At 31.2% G+C, this 19,330-nt stretch overlaps 1 protein-coding gene across 1 annotated transcript; it reads left to right on the top strand.

The window, feature by feature from the left end:
* Positions 1-12,314: 12,314 nt before the first annotated feature.
* On the top strand, positions 12,315-13,091 carry LOC146931014 (uncharacterized). The gene is made up of 2 exons (XM_085702512.1): positions 12,315-12,411; positions 12,545-13,091. The coding sequence occupies exons 1-2, from the start codon at positions 12,367-12,369 to the stop codon at positions 12,788-12,790; spliced, it is 291 nt and encodes a 96-aa protein (XP_085558638.1). The 5' UTR covers positions 12,315-12,366; the 3' UTR covers positions 12,791-13,091.
* Positions 13,092-19,330: the final 6,239 nt, after the last annotated feature.

Below are 19,330 nucleotides of genomic sequence, written 5' to 3' on the forward strand. Positions count from 1 at the left end.
ACTCTTTTTCCACGCATTCTACGAAATTTAAAAAATTCTAGTGTTTCTACCAAAAAAAAAAAAAATCTAGTGTTTGAATTATAATATATTTTGAACGTTTTTTCTGATTATATTATCCGAAAACTCTCCGAGCTCAACAAATAGCAAAAAAATGATTATTTGTCTCTCTAGATTTAACAAAGCATCGTTATATAAAATTATATCAAAGACAATGAGTTTATACTAACACAAACTTATATCATTGAGTAAATTACACCCACTTTCTCAAAGATATTTGAATTACACTCTCCTCCCCTCTTATGTTAAAATATACACTCCCCTCCCTTGAAAAATAAAATTTATACTCCTATTCCTTAAGATTCTTGAATTACAATCTCATCCCTTAATAATTAAATATGCAATACACTTTAATCTATTTTAACATAAATAAATATTTTTATGATATATATTAATTTTGAACCACCATTTAAGAAAAATTATTCATTTCTTTATAATTTGAATGTCAATGATAATTAAATTTAAATATTTTGCTATTGATTTTATAATTTAGAGTATAAAATTAACTTTTAAATAACCGTGCTTTATTGTCTTTAGTAATTTTTCACATTATTTAATTTTATTTTGGGTTGTTTCATATTTTATAATATAGTTTAAAACTACATGTTAATGAAATTGTGAATAAAAAATAGCAAAAAAATTGTATTCAATTTTTTATTATATTAAAATAGACCCGCGGCACTATTTTTTTTGCAAGAGTGTTAGATTATTTTTTTTTAAAAGATTATTAGAAATAAAAAAAAATATTGAGGGAGTAAAGTGTAGATTTTAACATAAGAGGGGAATGTAATTCAAGCTTCTCTTAGGGGAGGGGAGTGAAAAAATTTCTAATATGTTTTGAATAAGAGGGGAGGGGAGTGTATATTTTAACATAAGAGAGGAGGAGAGTGTAATTCAAGCATCTTTGAGGGGAGGGGAGTGTAATTTATTCTATATAATTATATCAAAAATCGTTATGATATACATTTCAACTAGTCTTCCCCATGGTCCATGCTACAATCATTAAGTCCAAGATATTTTCATCTTCAATCTTGACACAATCTCTAACCTTCTTATCATCAACAACCTTTTCTTGAGGCTCAAGGTTTTCAACAATGAACAAATTATCATCTCTTATTATCTCATTAATTGTCACCTAACTTAATTCATTATAAGTAATCATCTTATGGACATATCTATCATCCCATGACTTTGTGTCATTTCGACAATATCGTCTCCATAGCACGGAAGTGGGAGGAAGTGGGCAGCCATCATTCAAATATAACATCGTAAAATGGTTGTCATTCGCATGTGCTAGATACACCATTCAGTTTCTATGCGAAGGTGCACCCGGTAAAGGAAAAAGGATTTATGATTGCCCTTTATTGATGGACAGTAGAACCACCACACATAACGTAGGCCTGCAATTGCTCAGAATCCATAATGACCATCACCAGCTATATATGTCACCTTTTCGAGAAATTCATGCATGAACGACAAGATTTTGTCTTTGTGTGCGATGTCGACTTTATCCGAATGTGGGTTAAGATCAGGAGCCATATTACTTTTACGCGCACTTTTCCTACTTGAGCATGTTGACTTGGAGTGTGAAGCCTTTGTTTCTGGATTGCAAGAGTCAACATGCTCCCAAAAGTGAAAGTGGTCGCTTTGTTGACCGTATAATATGTTTATCCTTTTGCACTGCTTGCTATTCAGCCATTCGAATTTGTGAAAGTAAGCAGGTCCTTCGAATCATTTATTGCATCATATTCGGTAAATTAAATCTATCCTCTATAATTATTCTCCTAGTTTAAAGATGAATTAACAAAATAGTTCTGATCAATCTCCTGACTCGGAACCCTGTTCTAAGGTTACAATCTCATAATCTCTTAGATGACCGTAATCATTGAAGGTTTTATCAGAACATTAATTCCTATATCATAACATAACAATCATATATCTCTAGATTGGCCTGTTAAGTTAAACAGGATTACTATGTCCAATTCAAAAGTTATAGCTAGTAGTTATTCGATTTTCAAATTCATTTCATATTTGATCAGGATGTAAAAAGTATTACACAAGAGTAAGTCTGGATAAAAACTAGGATAATAATTGTATTGAATAGAGTTTATATAATCACATGTTTCAAATATCTTACAATAGATTCATTTCATTACCTAATCAATGGAAACTTAGCTACTCATGGCTAAATCATATATAACAAGATTAAAAGAAGGAATCATTGCATGAAATAGAATCAACTATTAGTTAGATGGCAAGCCACCATGAGATCCCGAGTTCCTTGCTTCATAAAATGCCTTCTAGAACTAGAAATTCAAGCCATTGCATTGAAAACGTGTTTGACTTTTATAGACAGGGTTTTGGGCGCCTAAAATCATGTCACGATTGTGTCACGATGCTGCATTAATTTAAAATCTCCAGGTTTGTCGCTCTTGAAATGGTGTCATGATGTTGCAGATCGTGCCACGATTTGCAAATCAGTAGCAAATTAACTATCCATTCTGGAGCCAGAAATCTTGCCACGATTTTGTAAAACCAAAATCATTAGTTTTCTTGCTTTCTTCAACTCCAAACTATCTAAAAATGCTACAGACTCAACTAAAATATAAAATAAAATGATAAAAAACATCATATGACAACATGGCATCAGGCACCTCAATGTTGGCATTGAAAGAAGGAATATCAACTTGAGGTGAAGCATCCACTTTGGCATCATCAAAAAAAAAAAATATCAACTAGAGGTGGAGGAACCTCATATTTAACATTGTCAGAAGGATTTTCAACTGGTGGTGCAACAACTGGAGGTGCAACCTCCACTTTCACATTGCCAAAATGATTCTCAACTAGAGATGGATGACCTCGACTTTGGCATTGTCGGGATCATCCAAACTTGAGGTGAAACAGATGGCAACACTGACAGGTGCAATGTTAAGTGCCAAAAGTGGGGGGCATCAATGGGAGCATCCATAATTGAAACAATACAAAATCGTAGTGAGGAAAACTTGACAATTTCGGTATTAGCATAGTTTGGATTGTATAATCTGAACTAGGTTGTTAATATTTTGGATTATATAATCTGAAAGACGTAAGTACATATTTTTTGACGTGAATAAAAGGAAAAACATACAGAAAAATTGAATAAGGAAGGTTTTATAGTCACGGTGCATTTGCATTGAAATGAAAATAGTGTGTATGGCGTCCCTTGACGACCATATTGCGCCTCCACATCACATTTTTGCCAAAATTGGGGTGGTTTGGAGATGTATAGAGTGTATGGTGAAAAAGGTGATGAGTTTCTGTAAGGTTCTAGGAAAACCTATATATAGGGAGGTTTCAGATTTCATAATTCGAGAAGTTTCCCGCCTTCGGATTATATAACCGAAACTGGGAAATTTTCCAATATCTAGACTCCCACTCCAGAGAAAAGGTCTAAAATGGAAAAGAAAAATCACATTTCAGATTGTATAAACCGAATAGAGCTATTTTCGGAATTAAATAGGTTGCGTTAGAAGAAGGTCGGGTAGGAAAAAATAGACAAATAAATAAATAAATAAAGCCCATAAGGTGTACATGTCTTTTTGGGCTATTTTGTGTCGGCCCATTTTCTTACCAAACTTTAAATAAGTGCACACAATCATCATCATCATCATCATCATCATTAAGGTTATTAATGTATTTGGTCTATAAATGTGACTAAATAGATTGATTATTCAATGAACTTAAAAAGTTGATTTTTATTTATAAATGTGATCGGATGGAGTATGACATTAGAATTTGATAGAATTCTATCGTTTTGAGATAAAAAAAGGGAAAGGAGAAAACAAAAGAACAGGCTACGGCCTTTTGATAGAATTTAGAGGATTAATGGTACCTCCCTCACTATACTATATGTCATATGACTATATCCTCCCACACAATTCCTTTGACTCTTTGTGCGTCTCATGTGGTGGCAAACTGAGCGTGTTGGCAAATCTGTTCAATCTACAACGTGTGTCATAGTGTTCTGGACCGCATATCCACCCACAAGCTTTCCAAAACAAACCACTTTGATTAAAGGCTGTGCTTGAGTGATAATCCTAAATGGGACTGATAACCGTTAGAAACCAATGAAAGTGAAAACCATGGTTCTCCCACTTGGTCTTTCACACATCATATATATGCTATTTAATTTTAGTCACATCGATCTGTAGATCAAGTCAACTACAGATAAAGAAAAAGGACAATATGCATGATTGCAATTATTTAGGGTGACCAAGTGTTCTATGTAATATAGGATAGGTGGATGTTTGAAAATTGTTCAAAATTTTGACAATGGCAGATATTGCGACTTTTAAAATAAATCATTTTTTTTTTTGAAATAACATAAAAGGATAATACTAATATGGAAAGGGATAATATGTATTTAACTTGCCTCAAAGACTGAACTATGGTGCCAATTGGGACATTGATCGATCAAAGGAAATCGAGTATATTTCACAAAATCAAGATAAATGTTTGATATAAAAATTTGGAGTGTTCAGACTGGACACTCCGAATTTTTTTATATCCATTTAAAACTTCGTTATCTCTTCTCTCTCCTTTTATCACATCGTCGACTTATCACATATAACACATCACTCTCTTATCGATATCTCTCTCAAGAAGTACACACATGTTATATTGTCTATGAAATGTTTTTCTTTTATATTAGAGGTGCTAAGCACAACATTGTGTTGGTGTATAGTATAAAGTAGTCGACAAAAAGAGCAAGACGTCTTAAGGGGGGTGGAGGAGGAGGCGACAATAGAACATCGTTGCACCATGAAAATTGATTTTTTGTTAAAAAAAACCTTTTTTTTTACAACTTACGCTTTGTTCTAGATTGGGCCAAGACTTATTACCTTGGCAAACAGGGTGACCCTTCCTCGCTAACGTTTGAGCGAATCCAATGCTAATCTTGACCGTTCAAACTGAATCCAATGCTAAATTGTCATCATATGGTCATAGTTGTCCACTTATGACAATTGTCTGAGTAAGGATTTTAGCGCTTTAGCACTAAAAATCCTAGTTCTTCACTATAGAAGGTAACTTGTAGCCTCTTCACATGCACACCTTTCGACCCAAAACACCTCGCATATTTAACACATTGTTGCTTAACTGTTTGAGTGTTTGCATGAACAACCGACCCAAAACACCTTTCCACGCCGTCACCACCTCACTTAGATTGTATATCTTAGGTTTGATGTCGATCACATTCCATTTATTTTTGGCATATATACAAGTTTTTGGCACATATACAGGTTTGTTAACAGAGCTCGGAAATTGTTAGAATAATAACTTAGTACGACAATTGCAAATAATAACACGACATGTTTGTTAACAGAGCTTAGAACAACCACAATGGAGGCATCCATTTTTTGGTACTTAAATGGGTCACACGTGTACACATCACTCATTTATAATTTCTTAATAGTAATACATAATAAGCACTCGATCCCTCCAACCCAAATCTCACACAAAATTCTTAAATATGATCCACTAATCAACGAGTAAATAGGCAATTACCCCCCTGAAATTATAAGTTTCGTCAATTACCCCCCTGAAATTAACAAAACTTCAATTACCCCCCTAAAATTGCACAACGTTAATCAATCTACCCCCTCCGTCAAATTCTTCTGTTAGTCAACATGATGTTTTGCAAATACCCCCTGAAGTTTTGCACTTATGTGCAAAATGCCCCTAGAACTTAAAAATTTATATATTTTTTTCCTTATCCTTGACTCAAAAGATATTAGAGGTAAACAATTAACAGTTAACTTAGAGTATTCTCTACAGATGGACCTTAGAATTTTCAGTTTTGTAAGATTTGTATACTTTCTGTTGAAGTGGGAATTGCTATTTTGTTTTTTATTTCAAAATAATTGAGTTATGAACAATTAATTTCAAAACAAAAAATTATTTTATTTGAAACTAAATAACATCAACAAATGAATTCAAAGTTTGATATGATCAATTACTTTTTTGATAAGATATATTATTAAAAAGAATGGATAAAATATGTCCAAAAAATCAATAAAAATAGTTCTATTTTTTTTCTTTATGAATAAATTTTATTCAATTTTAGTGTCTTTTTACTTTTAAAGAGACTATTTAGTTTGAGGGACAAAAAACACACATATTTTGTAAATAATGGTTTCAAAACAAGGACTTAAATTGAAATGTATGTAGGGACCAAATTTTAAAAAATTATTTTATAAGGATTAAAAATATATTTAACCCTAATATAAAACAAAGAATGAGCCACTTTGTAGTTTGAGATAACATGCACAAGGATATATAAGTGCTTGTCATGCAAAGAAGAATATGTAAAGAGAGGACTTGAAGAGAGAACTTACAACTAGCATTGACTAAACTTTGAATTTATTCATAAAGAAGAAAAAAAAAACAGAACTATTTTTATTGATTTCTGGGTATGCATATAAATACATGGATGGATTATAGTAGTATTGATATTTCTTCATCTCCTCTTCCACATTTTCCAAGGATAAGAAAAAATATATAGATTTTTAAGTTCGGGGGTATTTGCAAAACGTTATGTTGACTAACAGATGAATTTGACGGAGGGGGTAAATTGATTAACGTTGTGCAATTTCAGAAGGGTAATTGAATTTTTGTTAATTTTAGAGGGTAATTGACGAAACTTACAATTTCATGGGGGTAATTGTCTATTTACTCACTAATCAACTACCAATAATTTTATGTCATTACATTTCAATTTTTTAATATTAAAAGAGTGTGGATCCTGCTTAAGATTGAGGTCTTAAGTAAGACCCCGAATCTTATAAGACTCTAAAAAAATTTCTCTCCAATAGAAATAATGTCTGAGACCCTTCCATGTTCTTAGGTGCTTATATCTCCGACTTTATAAAAGCTACAAGTATCTTTTACTATCGGTAAAAGATCAAGGTTTACAATTTATTACTTTTATTTAAAAATATACCAGCTCATTTGGCAGCGTCAACAATAACCCAATATTTGGTCTAGACCACCACTAGACCATAATCAAATGTGCTCTAATACCTACCCAAATAAGGTGTGCTTACTCATACACAAGATTAAGAGGAATAAAAATGTATAAAACTATAAAGATGAAATAGTTTTAAAAACTCAATATTTGGTCTAGACCACCACTAGACCATAATCAAATGTGCTCTAATACCTACCCAAATAAGGTGTGCTTACTCATACACAAGATTAAGAGGAATAAAAATGTATAAAACTATATAAAGATGAAATAGTTTTAAATTAAAATTGTTTTTTAAGGCCACTCTCCTATATTTTCTATGTAATGTAAACTCCCACTCAACTCACAATACATATATCAAATTTTTTTCAAGGAATGCAAATATTATTATTAAGTTGAACATTTTCATCATAGTTTAAACTCAAAATTTTACAATTGTATTTAAGTGGTACTTATCATCTCGTTTACGGACAAAAATTAAATAAATAAAAACCTATGAAGGCGCGCACGTGTAAGTGAGAAATCCATTAAAACACAATCCTAGTCAATGGTTCCTCCCTACCCTCACATAATGTTTTATTGAGTTGGACATTTTTAAATTACTCTTACGCAACTTTTGGTGCCGCTAACTTGGAACGTTTAATCTTTTTTATAAATTGAAATTACGGAAAACACATCATCGTTGTAGTATATGGGGTGAGTTATATGGGTAAAGATCCTCTCCATTAATGGAAGATACAATTTGGAAAGAGATTCAGATAGACACGAAAAATAGGTGGTAGATAAATCATATCACTAAATAGGTTCTACTATCATTAATTATTTTTTTTACTTTTTATGTGTCTTTATCTCTTCAAATAAAATAAATGGATAAAGTTATAAATGGAGACGATCTAACTCGAGTTATATAATCAAATTTTATCTCTTTGTCAGATCATTGAATTCTAGATGTTTGGTGATAGTTCTCCAATAGTTTTTTTTCTTCACAATCCTATGCCTTTTTAGCAATTGAGATCATATATGAACATCAATTTCATAGAGTTTATGATAGAATTGATGTATCATAATCTTTCTTTCTTTTTTTTTTTTTGGTGAACAATCTTTCTTTCTTTGTTTAGCAATTTATGTATCATGTTTGAATTCATTCGTTGATAAATTATGATACATACAATTTATGTATCATAATCTATCAACGAATGAATTCAAATATGAACCAAAGTCACATCTAAAATATAAACTGATGAAGATTTTATTTTATCATCAAAATTTAAGGTGAGTAGATGATGGTTTAGTCTAAGATAGAGAAAAACTATGGAAATTTTCAAGAATTCGAGCCAGAAATTTTCAGGATCAAGACATGTCGCATAACCACTATACCATGTCTTTGAAGTTTTTTTTTTTTTTTTACAAATATAAACGATAGTTATTCATTCAAATTGATATAGTACAACGATATAATACAAATTCAAAGTCACTAAAAACAAAAAGGATGAATATATGAACAAACTCACATCATTTATGTTAATAGCATAAAACAACATAGTACATATATGCCTACAAATATGACTATATTCAAGTCACCAAAATACTCATGTTTTCAAATCTGCAACATTGACGACATAAAAGTCATTTATTGAATCTGCACTTAATCAAAACTAATCTTTTAACCTGAATCAAATAAACACCACATCAAGACCGAAAATAAAAAAACACACCGTACAAATGCGGGAAATCAAAATAAACAAAGTCGTGTCGGACGACGAAATCACAAAAACAAAAATAAAAAAAGAAAACTGAAAATATGTGAAAATCACTTATTTGGCTAAAAGACAAAGAAAAACAATTTAGAGAAGTGATTTCGGATTAAAATTAACCCTAAATCACTCTTATTTAATAGATAAAAAGGAAGAAAAGTTGTGCTGGTTAGAGTTTGGGAAAGGGCAAAGAGCTGAATTGTCAATAACATTGGTTGTTACTACTTTTATTTATAAATTTAAATATGGATTGTCAAGTCCCATTTAATTATGGTGATCAAATAGCATCATGTTGTTATTGGCAGCAAAAGTTAAGAAAGAATTAAAAAAAAGAGGGCATTTTGTCTTCTAAAAGATAACACAATCAATAAATAATTTAAGCTGATTGAAACTCCTTATGAAAAATTATAGATTATGAAGACAAGACAAGTAGGCACTCTAATGTACTATAGAAGCTAAGTTGACATTTGGCATATCCAGATAGATCACAACGCATCTCCACCGGTCACAAAAAAACAAGAACACTCTCTTTTACTAAAAATGGGATTACATGCTATGCATGAACCTATAGGAAACAAAATAAAGTGCAACCCAACCAAAAGTCTTATTTCCATTTCTTTATACTCATCATAATCAATTTTTTAGTGATGCACATTTAAGTTGACTTTGGGGGAAAAAGCCATAAGAACATTTTGTTGGCGAATATCCAAACGGGTTTATCTTTTTGTGAACTTTATTCATGGCCACCAAATGTATCAACCCATTACCACATATACTCCCACTGAATTCAACATTTCCTTGGGCTATCTTGATCAAATCTTTGAATTCAAACATTTTGATCTCTTGAATTCTAACACATTTGAATATGACCTTTTTTATTTATGATGTATGACATTTATTTACTAGCTTAATATACATATAAATCTCCTCAATAACAAATATATAAAATGGGCAAGGTTGATTTTAACTTTTAAACTATAAGTTTCTTTGTTATTTATTTAATGGGTCATGTTAACCAGTGCCCGGGGCACTGTTAAGGAAGCCAAAAATGGAAATTTTAAGTCAAAAAGAACACTTTTTAAGCTTTTAATGCAATGACAGCACAACTTTCAATGCAAGATACTACTATATTTAACTCTTTAACCAGGGCAGGGCACTCGTTAACATTTCCCTTATTTAATTAATTTGTTATGTTGTAGTCATGATTAGTCGTCTATACATTTTTTTGTTGTAGAATATACATGCATGATGCTTGGGGTGACATAGTGTCATTCAATTATTATTCAAAGTAATTGTGCTATTATGTTAGCATGACAAAGGGATATATAAAAAAATGGCAATGTGAGGCTCCAATACAACTCTTATATTTACACTCTCGTTTAGTGTGAATTTTAAGTCTAATTTTTACATTGTCATTCTCAACCCGACTCCATACTATATGAAATATACTGATCTGATTCTCACAAGTTGGCTCATAAGATAGTGTCCTAAATCTTGTCAAAAAAAAGATAGTGCCCTAAAACATTAAAATGTGATAATACTATTACAATAAGGCTTGGTGTATATAATTTATAATTAGGAAAAGATATTTCTTTTTTAGAAAAAACACCTTAGTCTTCAAGAGAAAGATAACTTAATTAAGTTTAAATATATTGTGCTTCTACCTAATAATGAACAAAGCATGAGATACCTACAGGCTACACCACATGTCCTATTGTAATCCTTTTGCTATGATGAAGCCATATGATATGAACCTTACATTGCAAAATTTACTGTTCATATATCATTCTCACCGTACTGAATCATATAAAACGTGTTAAATTACAAATCTTTCAATTATTTTTTATGGGTCAACATCAGTTACTGTTCTGAAGTCCACCCAAATATTTGAAACACAAATTTGGCTTCATTTTTTTTGGTAGTTTATCATGACTGCACATGCCAGAATTTAATGTATAATGGTTGTGAGACTGTTTGCTTTGCATGGCAGAACATAGTAAATAACACTTTTTGTGTCTTATTGCAAAAAAAATAAAAAAATTGTCTTCTCAATTGTGAATCGGCAAGGGAATTGCGACCAATGCTTAATCGACAGCACAAGATCTCTCATATGTTTAATCGGTATAAATAGATACGTTGAGTGGTAACTACTATTTTTATTTACTCTAACCAATTTTCTTACGATCCGATGAAATATCAAACAGTCCACATTTTAAGTGTGCTTCAGGCTTAATTGAACAAATCCTACAACACAAATATTGAAATATATAGAGCGATTAGAATTCATATGTTTTTTTGAGAGGATAATTCATATATATATATATATATATATATATATATATATTAATGCTTCTTTAATCTTTTTTAGGTATACAATTGCATAACTTTTATAAAAATTAAATATGTTTTTAGTTCCTATAATATATCAACTTTCAGTTTTAGTTCTTCTAAAAATTTCATTTGATTTTTGGTCCATATAGATTTTTTGTTTTTGTTTTAAATCCCTGATTATTTTATAAAAGTTTGTGTTTCGTGTTCCAAACGAATTTTTTGATATAATCGATTAGATTATAAAATTTCATTAGTTTAATTATTTAACTATTTAATCTTAAATTTAACAATTTATTCTTTAATTTGAAGTTATAGATGCATTAATAAAGATCAAATAGTAATTCCTTCAAAAAAAAAGATCAAATAGTAAAATTATTAAATTAACGATATTTTAAGGTTTTATCAAATATATGTCATAAGAAAATTAATTTGAAACACAAAGCATGACTATAAAAATAAGGGTCTTATTAACGAGTGCCCCCGGGGCACTCTTTAAGCATTATAAATTAAGTAACTATTCTTTAAAAATGTCAAAGTTTTCAATTTCTAATGTAATTTATTACACAAACTTTCATTAAAAGTTACTGTTTAAAGTCCTTAACCAGTGCCCCGGGGGCACTGGTTAACATTTACCTAAAAAAAAAAAAACTAAAATTGATAACATAAAATTTATGTGTGCCAAAAATAATTGAAAAATTTAAATGGATTTTTTTTCTCTGAAGGAGAAAATTTAAAGAAATTAAAACTTAAAGTTTGTATATTTAGAGACACTACAAACATATTTAATTTGTCTCTGTGAACTTAACTTTGTTGATAGAAACATTGTATAATATATGTAAGCGCCAACGTTCAACGCCAAACACCATACTTATTCGCTTTTTAAAATGAATTTCTACTCATTGAGCTACTTGGAAAAAAAAACATATTTAATTCTTTTTATAATCCCTAACATTTGTGATGCAGCAATGTATTTTTTTTTTTTATCAAATTTTTTTTTTTGGTGAATGGTCGGCACCATTCTCTGTATCAATATTTAACAACATATGATCTTTTTATCAGAGGTACAACAATGTATGACTTTGTTGGCACCAGTTGAAATTGGTACAACCGTGTATAAAGTGGGCCCCTTTTTGGCCTATAAAAAGAAATAGTCAGAGGCTGAAGATCCTAGCCATCAAACTAACAAATCTAATTAAAAGTCCACATCTTAGCAAGGAAAAAATGAAGTCCATCTTTGCTTCTCTCATACTCTTTTCTCTTCTTCTGGTAAGCTTTCATGATTCATCTCTATGAAATTTCTTTATATCATTCACATAATTTACTTGTCTTAAAAAAAAAAAAACCAATCAATTTATACTATATTGTTGATGACCTTTCAATTTTCTTTGTACTAAAATAGGTTGCTGACCTCTCTTATGCAAGAAAAGACTTGGGAGATTATTGGAAGAATATGATGAATGACCAACCTATGCCTGAAGCAATCAAAGAACTTGTTCAAAATCAAGAGGTTTCAGATGACTTTATTAGAGACTTTGATGTAAAGCCTAATGTCATATTATATCACACACATGCTGAATCCAAGAAGCAGAAGAAGAAACAACATGTCTTTGTGAAAAACTCTGAACAAGAGCTTCATGGAACATAAAAACATGGTTGGACATGTGTATTTAATATCTTATATGTTATATGGAAAAAAGATTAGTATTTAAGGTTTATTTTGTAGGGAGTTATTGATGTTTCTAAAGTTGTATTTTTGTTGATGGTTTTGACCTTTTTATCTATAGATGTATTTTTATGGTTATGCTGTTTTTTGCTGCATCTATTTTTGGGTCTTGCATAATTTTTAACCAATAGATTTGATTGATGTATCTAGTGTGGATTGCTCTTAATAAATTCTTAGCACAATATTTTCTCCCCAGATGTATTGTGTTTGGTATTCAATAAAAGTCAAAAGACAGTGAAACTTGGATGGTATTTGATGAATTTGATAATAACATTTTTAGCTTTATTTTATGTATTTAATTTCCTTTTCCTCGGAGTTTCAAAGGAAAGGATGAATGTTCAGTGTCCATTAAAATCATAACTTTTCCTGTAAAAAAAATTAAAATCATAACTTTAAACAATTTACATTCCTTGTGGATGAAGGAAGATGATATTTTTATTTACATAGTGCTAATTTCCCTATAGAATGAGTCTGTTTTTTTAGTGATAGAAAACTAATACTCCAAATCAAATATTTTTGTACCAAATAGTAGGTAATTTTAAAAAAAAATATCAATTTTATCTTTTAGGGCCCAACTGAATCGGTACGATTTGTCTGCTTGCTGCATGAAACAAGAAGTAATAATTCTTTAGGCTATGTTTGTTTCAAAGGAAAGATTGGGATAAGGAGAGAAAGGTGAGGGAAAGAAAGAGTTTAAGTTGTTTGGAACTCTACAAAATGGTTAAGGATAGAAAGTACTAGATTGTTGACCCGTGCGTCGCACGGGTTTATTGTTAAGGGATTGACATACGAATAATAAAATGCAATATATAATTGGTAACGGTGAAGAAAATAACAGGTGATAACTTAACAATTGCATGACATTACAATAAAATTGGTGTAAACATCTCAAACTAAACATCTCAAACTAAATTGGTGTAACAATGTATGTAAAACTTTTTTAGACAAAATAAAACACTTCATAAAATGTATAAAATCTGAAAATATTATAAAAGAAAATTCGGTCATCCTATCAATAATTCGGTAAAAGAAATATGAACTTTGCTTGCAAAGAAAGAAATGATAAAAGTATGCATAGGAAATAAAGGCTAACAGCATAATAAGGTTTTGAACGAAACAAAATTCAGATTAAGTTTAATAAACATGACATTACATGACACAGTCTGAATCCTTAGATAATAGACCAAGAAATTGCGACAAAACTAAATAGGAAGACCACCAAAATTGGTGTAAACATCTCAAACTAAAAACAAAAAACGCAAAAAGGATATTCCAATTCTCAAAAAAATGTGCATATCGATAAAATGCATGTTAAATTAGAATACCAGTTAAGCAGTGGTATGAGAGGAAGGTTGTAAGGTCACGTCTTTCCATTTGCAAAAATCAAAATATCAAAATATATGATTTTTCTGCTGTCTGTGTAATTTACCACAGTTTAGGGTTTTTTTGTTGAGAGAAACACGGTTTAGGATTTGCTATATATAGCCGAGTTTGCATGGAAATTAGGGTAGCCGAGTTTGCATGGAAATTAGGGTATTATCTTTGTAAACGTATTAAATAAGCTAAGTGTGCAACAACTTGTCAAAAAAAAAAGTCTACAAAAACAATAGATATATACAAACAATGACACAACAGGATATGAATGAAAAGTTCATCACTGAGGAGAAATATTAGGGATTGCCGCATTTTAGAGGGAACTTATTAGGTTAAATCGGTGCGCTGCATTTTAGATTGAATTTGTTAGGTTAAATTGCTGCTAACCTAATGCAGCATTTTAGAGGAAAATTATTAAGTTAAGTTGCTGCAGACCTAATAAAATTAATAAATAAAGATATGCGTGGAACCCATGTTGGAAACCTTTCCAACCACTTATGGACGGAAAACTTGAGAACACACAAGTGTTTTGTTACAATGTCCAAAATGGCCCCACTTTTATGTTTCTTTTTTCTTCAATTCACTACCTAACGTTTTTTTTTATAAATATTTCACCTCTTAACTTTTTTGTTATGCGATTCATCTGTCACATTTTAATTTTACGCCGAACTGTAAACAATTGATTATTGTTTATTCTTCAAAAAATATTGTTTATTGTTTATATAATAAAATAATACTACTATTATATTTGCTTAAGGGTATTTATGTCAATTATTAAATGTAGGTCTTTCTTTCCTCCAACTTTCTATTCCATTTTCTCTTGTATCAAACAACCCAAATATTCCTCTCATTTTCTACTCTTTTTCTTTCCTTAAACAATCTTTCCTTTCTCATTCTTTCTTTTCACTTTCTTTTGTCATCCAAACAAAGCCTAATATTAACAATTGCAGAATAGCATAATTGTTTTTTATTTAGTCAAAAAAGAAATTTGCAGCATAGCATAATTATCACTTTTACTTAACAACGAAGAAAAGGACAGTTTGGGCTTCGGTGCATGAACCCAGGCCCGTTACTGAAGTTCTCAAACTGGCTATAACCCTAGATAATTTAAGAAAACAATTCTTTGGATGGTATTTATGCTTAATTTTTAGCTCTTCTAGACGTTAATCTTAAGAATTAGGGTTGGACGTAACACAACTCGACAAAACCAAAAATAGATGCAGCAAAAAACAGCATAACCATAGATGTCATCTCTCATCCAATGTGGAACTCTTAGCACACTCATTCACTTCAAATACTATTGAACTTGGGCGTTGATATAAATGGTTGGTGGTCCGATAGCGCAAACCATATAACCGGTGATACAATGGATCTTGTTGACTTTGATAGCATCTTAAAATTTGTGGTTGAGCTAACACAACGTCACAAAACCATCTTGACGATTGCCTTCAATTACTTACATATTTTCAAGTCATCCCTCATTCAATGTTAGACTCTTAACGGTTAACTGAAATATATATTCAAACCAAATATTCAAATTGTTACTAAGGGAACTAAGTGAACGATGCTTGTGTGCTCACAATCACAATCTAGATTATTTAGGCACATAGACAAATAGAAAAAGGTAGAAAATGAAAGGATAATTTACCATTATTATTAAAATAGTTAAATTATCTATATGATCCACGTGTACTTAAATTATTTAAATTTATGGTTATTAGTATTACCACATGAGAAATATCCCTCTTAGAAAGAGTTTGTCGTCCATTTAGGTTCCACAATGTTCGAGGAATTAGTATCCGCAGTTGTGCAAGGAGGATATCCGATTTAAAAAAAAACTGAAATATTCGTTACAAAGGTTTCGACCGCCAAAGAAGTTTTAACTTTTGGTTTTAGTTTTTATTTTGAGTTCTTCTTGAGGTTTTGTATTCTATTTTTATTAAGTCGGGAATCATTTGAAATTTATCGTTATCATGTGTTTTTGCTTTATTTTATATAATATTATAGATAGTATGCTATGTTTTACTCTTTTTCTTTTTTTGAATAAAGAGACTCGTTGCAATCCATTATCAATCAAAGAAGCAATATAAGGAGTCTCATAAAAATTATGATGGATGTTCTTGCAAAGACTATGATCAATCCTATTAACTTGCCTTCTAGCGAAGACTATCTTGTAGTTTGGGTGAGAATGCTAAACATCAAAGCACTTATTTAGAACCGATCCTAGTTCAAAGGCTAAATGTCTAGGATTTAAGATTTAAGAAGGTATCTACCACAATTTTACAATCATATTCAAACAAAACTTATTGAAACTCAAGTTATGTGCTAACTGGAAGGAGATGAGAATATCATGAGCTTCTCCTTCTAGAGAGATGAGCTTAAGTCCACGATGTTTGAGTAAATATGAAAGTGCTTGAAAGATCTCTAAAGCAAGAGATGAAACTCATTAATTTCTTTTGAGAATTAAAGGATGCAAAATCACCATTGCATTTGATGATCATATTATTCGGTTTCACACTACAAGAATATCTTGAATTATCAGTAAACAATAGCGGCAGATTTAAAGCTCACGCAACCACAAATTTGTGGTGCACATGTTAGGTGTGAAATCTGAGTTTTTCAACAATATTTACGACGACCATTTTCCCTCAGATTAATTTGCGGCAAAAATAAGCCACACACATATTTTTGAACAAAAAAAAATGCATTTTGCGAAGGCAACAAGCCCATGCAATTTTACGACAGCTCTCGGGCCACGCTAGTTTTTTAAAATAAAATATACATTTTGCGCGGCTTTTAGCCCACAGAAATGTTAGCAATTTTTTAAAGCATTGCATTTGCGGCGGCTTAAGACTCACGCAAATGAGCAGTTACGGTGGTTAAAATCCGTTGCAAATGTTTGCGACGATATTTCTTGTGGGGGAAGCAAGGGTAGCTGTTAATGTTCCATTTCAGAGGCTTTTTGTGCTTTTGTGGAGGCTTTTGGCCGTTGTAAATACTTTTTTTTTTTGGTCAAAAAGGTGTTCTTGATGGAAGGGATCATTTTACTTAGACCTTACTAGTTAGTCTCTCTATTTATAAATGAATTTGTAAATACTTTTTTTTTGTGGTTAAAAAGGTGTTCTTGATGGAAGGGATCATTTTACTTAGACCTTACTAGTTACTCCCTCTATTTCAAAATGAATATCGCTTTAGAAAAAGAAAAAAAAAAACATTGATTCAAAATGAATGTAATTCTCACTTTTCAATGTAGCATTGATTTTTTTTTTTCAATAGTCTTAACTATTACTATGCACACTACTTCCAAAATATTATATTCTACTTTAATTTATAATGATGGAAAATGCATCAATGGTTAACAAAGCTATTTTAGTAAAAATATTATGTCCTTAGAAAACATTATTGCATGAGTTAAATATGTTTTTAGTCCCTATAAAATCACGAGTTTTCAAGTTTAGTCCCTACAAAATTTTAAAGGTAATTTAGTCTTCCATAATATCGTAGTGTGTAAGAATAATCTTTATTTGGAAAAAAAAATTACAAAAAATAAATACTTTTAGTCCTTTAAAATAGTCCCTATAAATGCAAAAAGAGACTAAAAGTAAATAAATTTTATTTAAGGGCTAAACTTATAATATTGTATAGACAAAAAACATATTTAATTCTTATTGCATTTCTTAATATATGTATAAAAACCTTAAAAAATATTCATTTTAAACCGATGAAGTAATTGGCCGTTAGAATTGAGAATTCGGCCTTTATGCAGTGTTGAACGAGGTTACCTCTTATATAAGGTCCCTACATGTAATTATTTCATTACTATTTTTTATTTAATCAACTAAATTTATTCTCGTCGATTTTGTATAAGAAACGCAACAACTCGAAGAAAGAACAATAAAGGTAAAAGTACGAAATGCGCCTAAAAAAGGCAAAACACCTTAAAAACCCAAAGCAAAATCCACACGCCACCGCAGCTAATTGCGAGGCTTAAGTATACAAGAGGGAAAGCAATTACAACAACCAACCAAACCTTGAGGCTGCAACAACTACAAAACCATACCATGCATACACAAGCCTCAACACCAGCACTACTACCAACAAACTACCCAAAAGAACACCAGCCAAAAACTCATCCAGCAGCTGCCGTGTGCAAAAAGCAGAAACTGAACTGCAGACAACAGCAACATACCAGCCCAAACAGCAAAAACCAGCATCCTGATGACACAAAAACTGGGCTAACAACCAAACCAGAAAGCCCAGAACAGCAGGATACTAAGAACAGCCCCAGCACTGCAAATTGCACCTCCTCTGTCTAAATCCCTACCTCGTAAGACATTCTTGCGGATTCCAACTCCATTCATAATACAAACACGTTGAAATATTTAGCCTACTCAAGCTCCAACGCCAAGAGAGCACCATAATTTCCGCCACCAAATCATCAATCTCTTTTGCCTCATTTTGAAAAATCGTATGATTCCTATATAACGCCAAATGACCCAAATTGTTGCGTGCCAATTAGCCATAAGCCTTTTCGAATCCTCTTATTCCTACCTTTCATACTCCAACACTCCCAATGCACAAACAAATTAGGAGGAGTGATAAAGGAGAAATCAAGCCACCTCATCACCTTTCTCCAAACATAGTTCGTAACATTACAATGTAAGAAAATGTGCTTTGACGATTCATCCGCTCTACCACACAAAACACAAACCGTTGGAGCTTGTGAAGGAAGACAATTCTGCCTTGCTAGATTTCTCTGTGTAGGGATTCTATCTAAAAGAAGTTTCCTCGAAAAGACAACCACTTTCGAAGGGGCTTTACTCTTCCAAATATATTCATCATCTTATATTCAAAAGTCTTTCTCTGCAACTTTCTCTCTCTTCTTGCTTTCATTAATATGATTGAGTATCAGGTTTCTACATAGGCTTTAGGCAAGGAGAGTGAAAAAAATAATTGTGCTGAATAAACTATAAAGTCTATATCACTTTCCCCACCTTTATGATGAGCAATTGGTGGTACTGTGTATGGATTTGGATCATGTGTGAAAAAAATATGAAAAAGTTATGTTAGTGATTTCACCATTAAAAT

Source organism: Medicago sativa, chromosome 4 (assembly GCF_051527215.1).
Source record: "Medicago sativa cultivar Bolivia chromosome 4, Bolivia_mono, whole genome shotgun sequence".
Taxonomy (NCBI): Eukaryota; Viridiplantae; Streptophyta; class Magnoliopsida; order Fabales; family Fabaceae; genus Medicago; species Medicago sativa.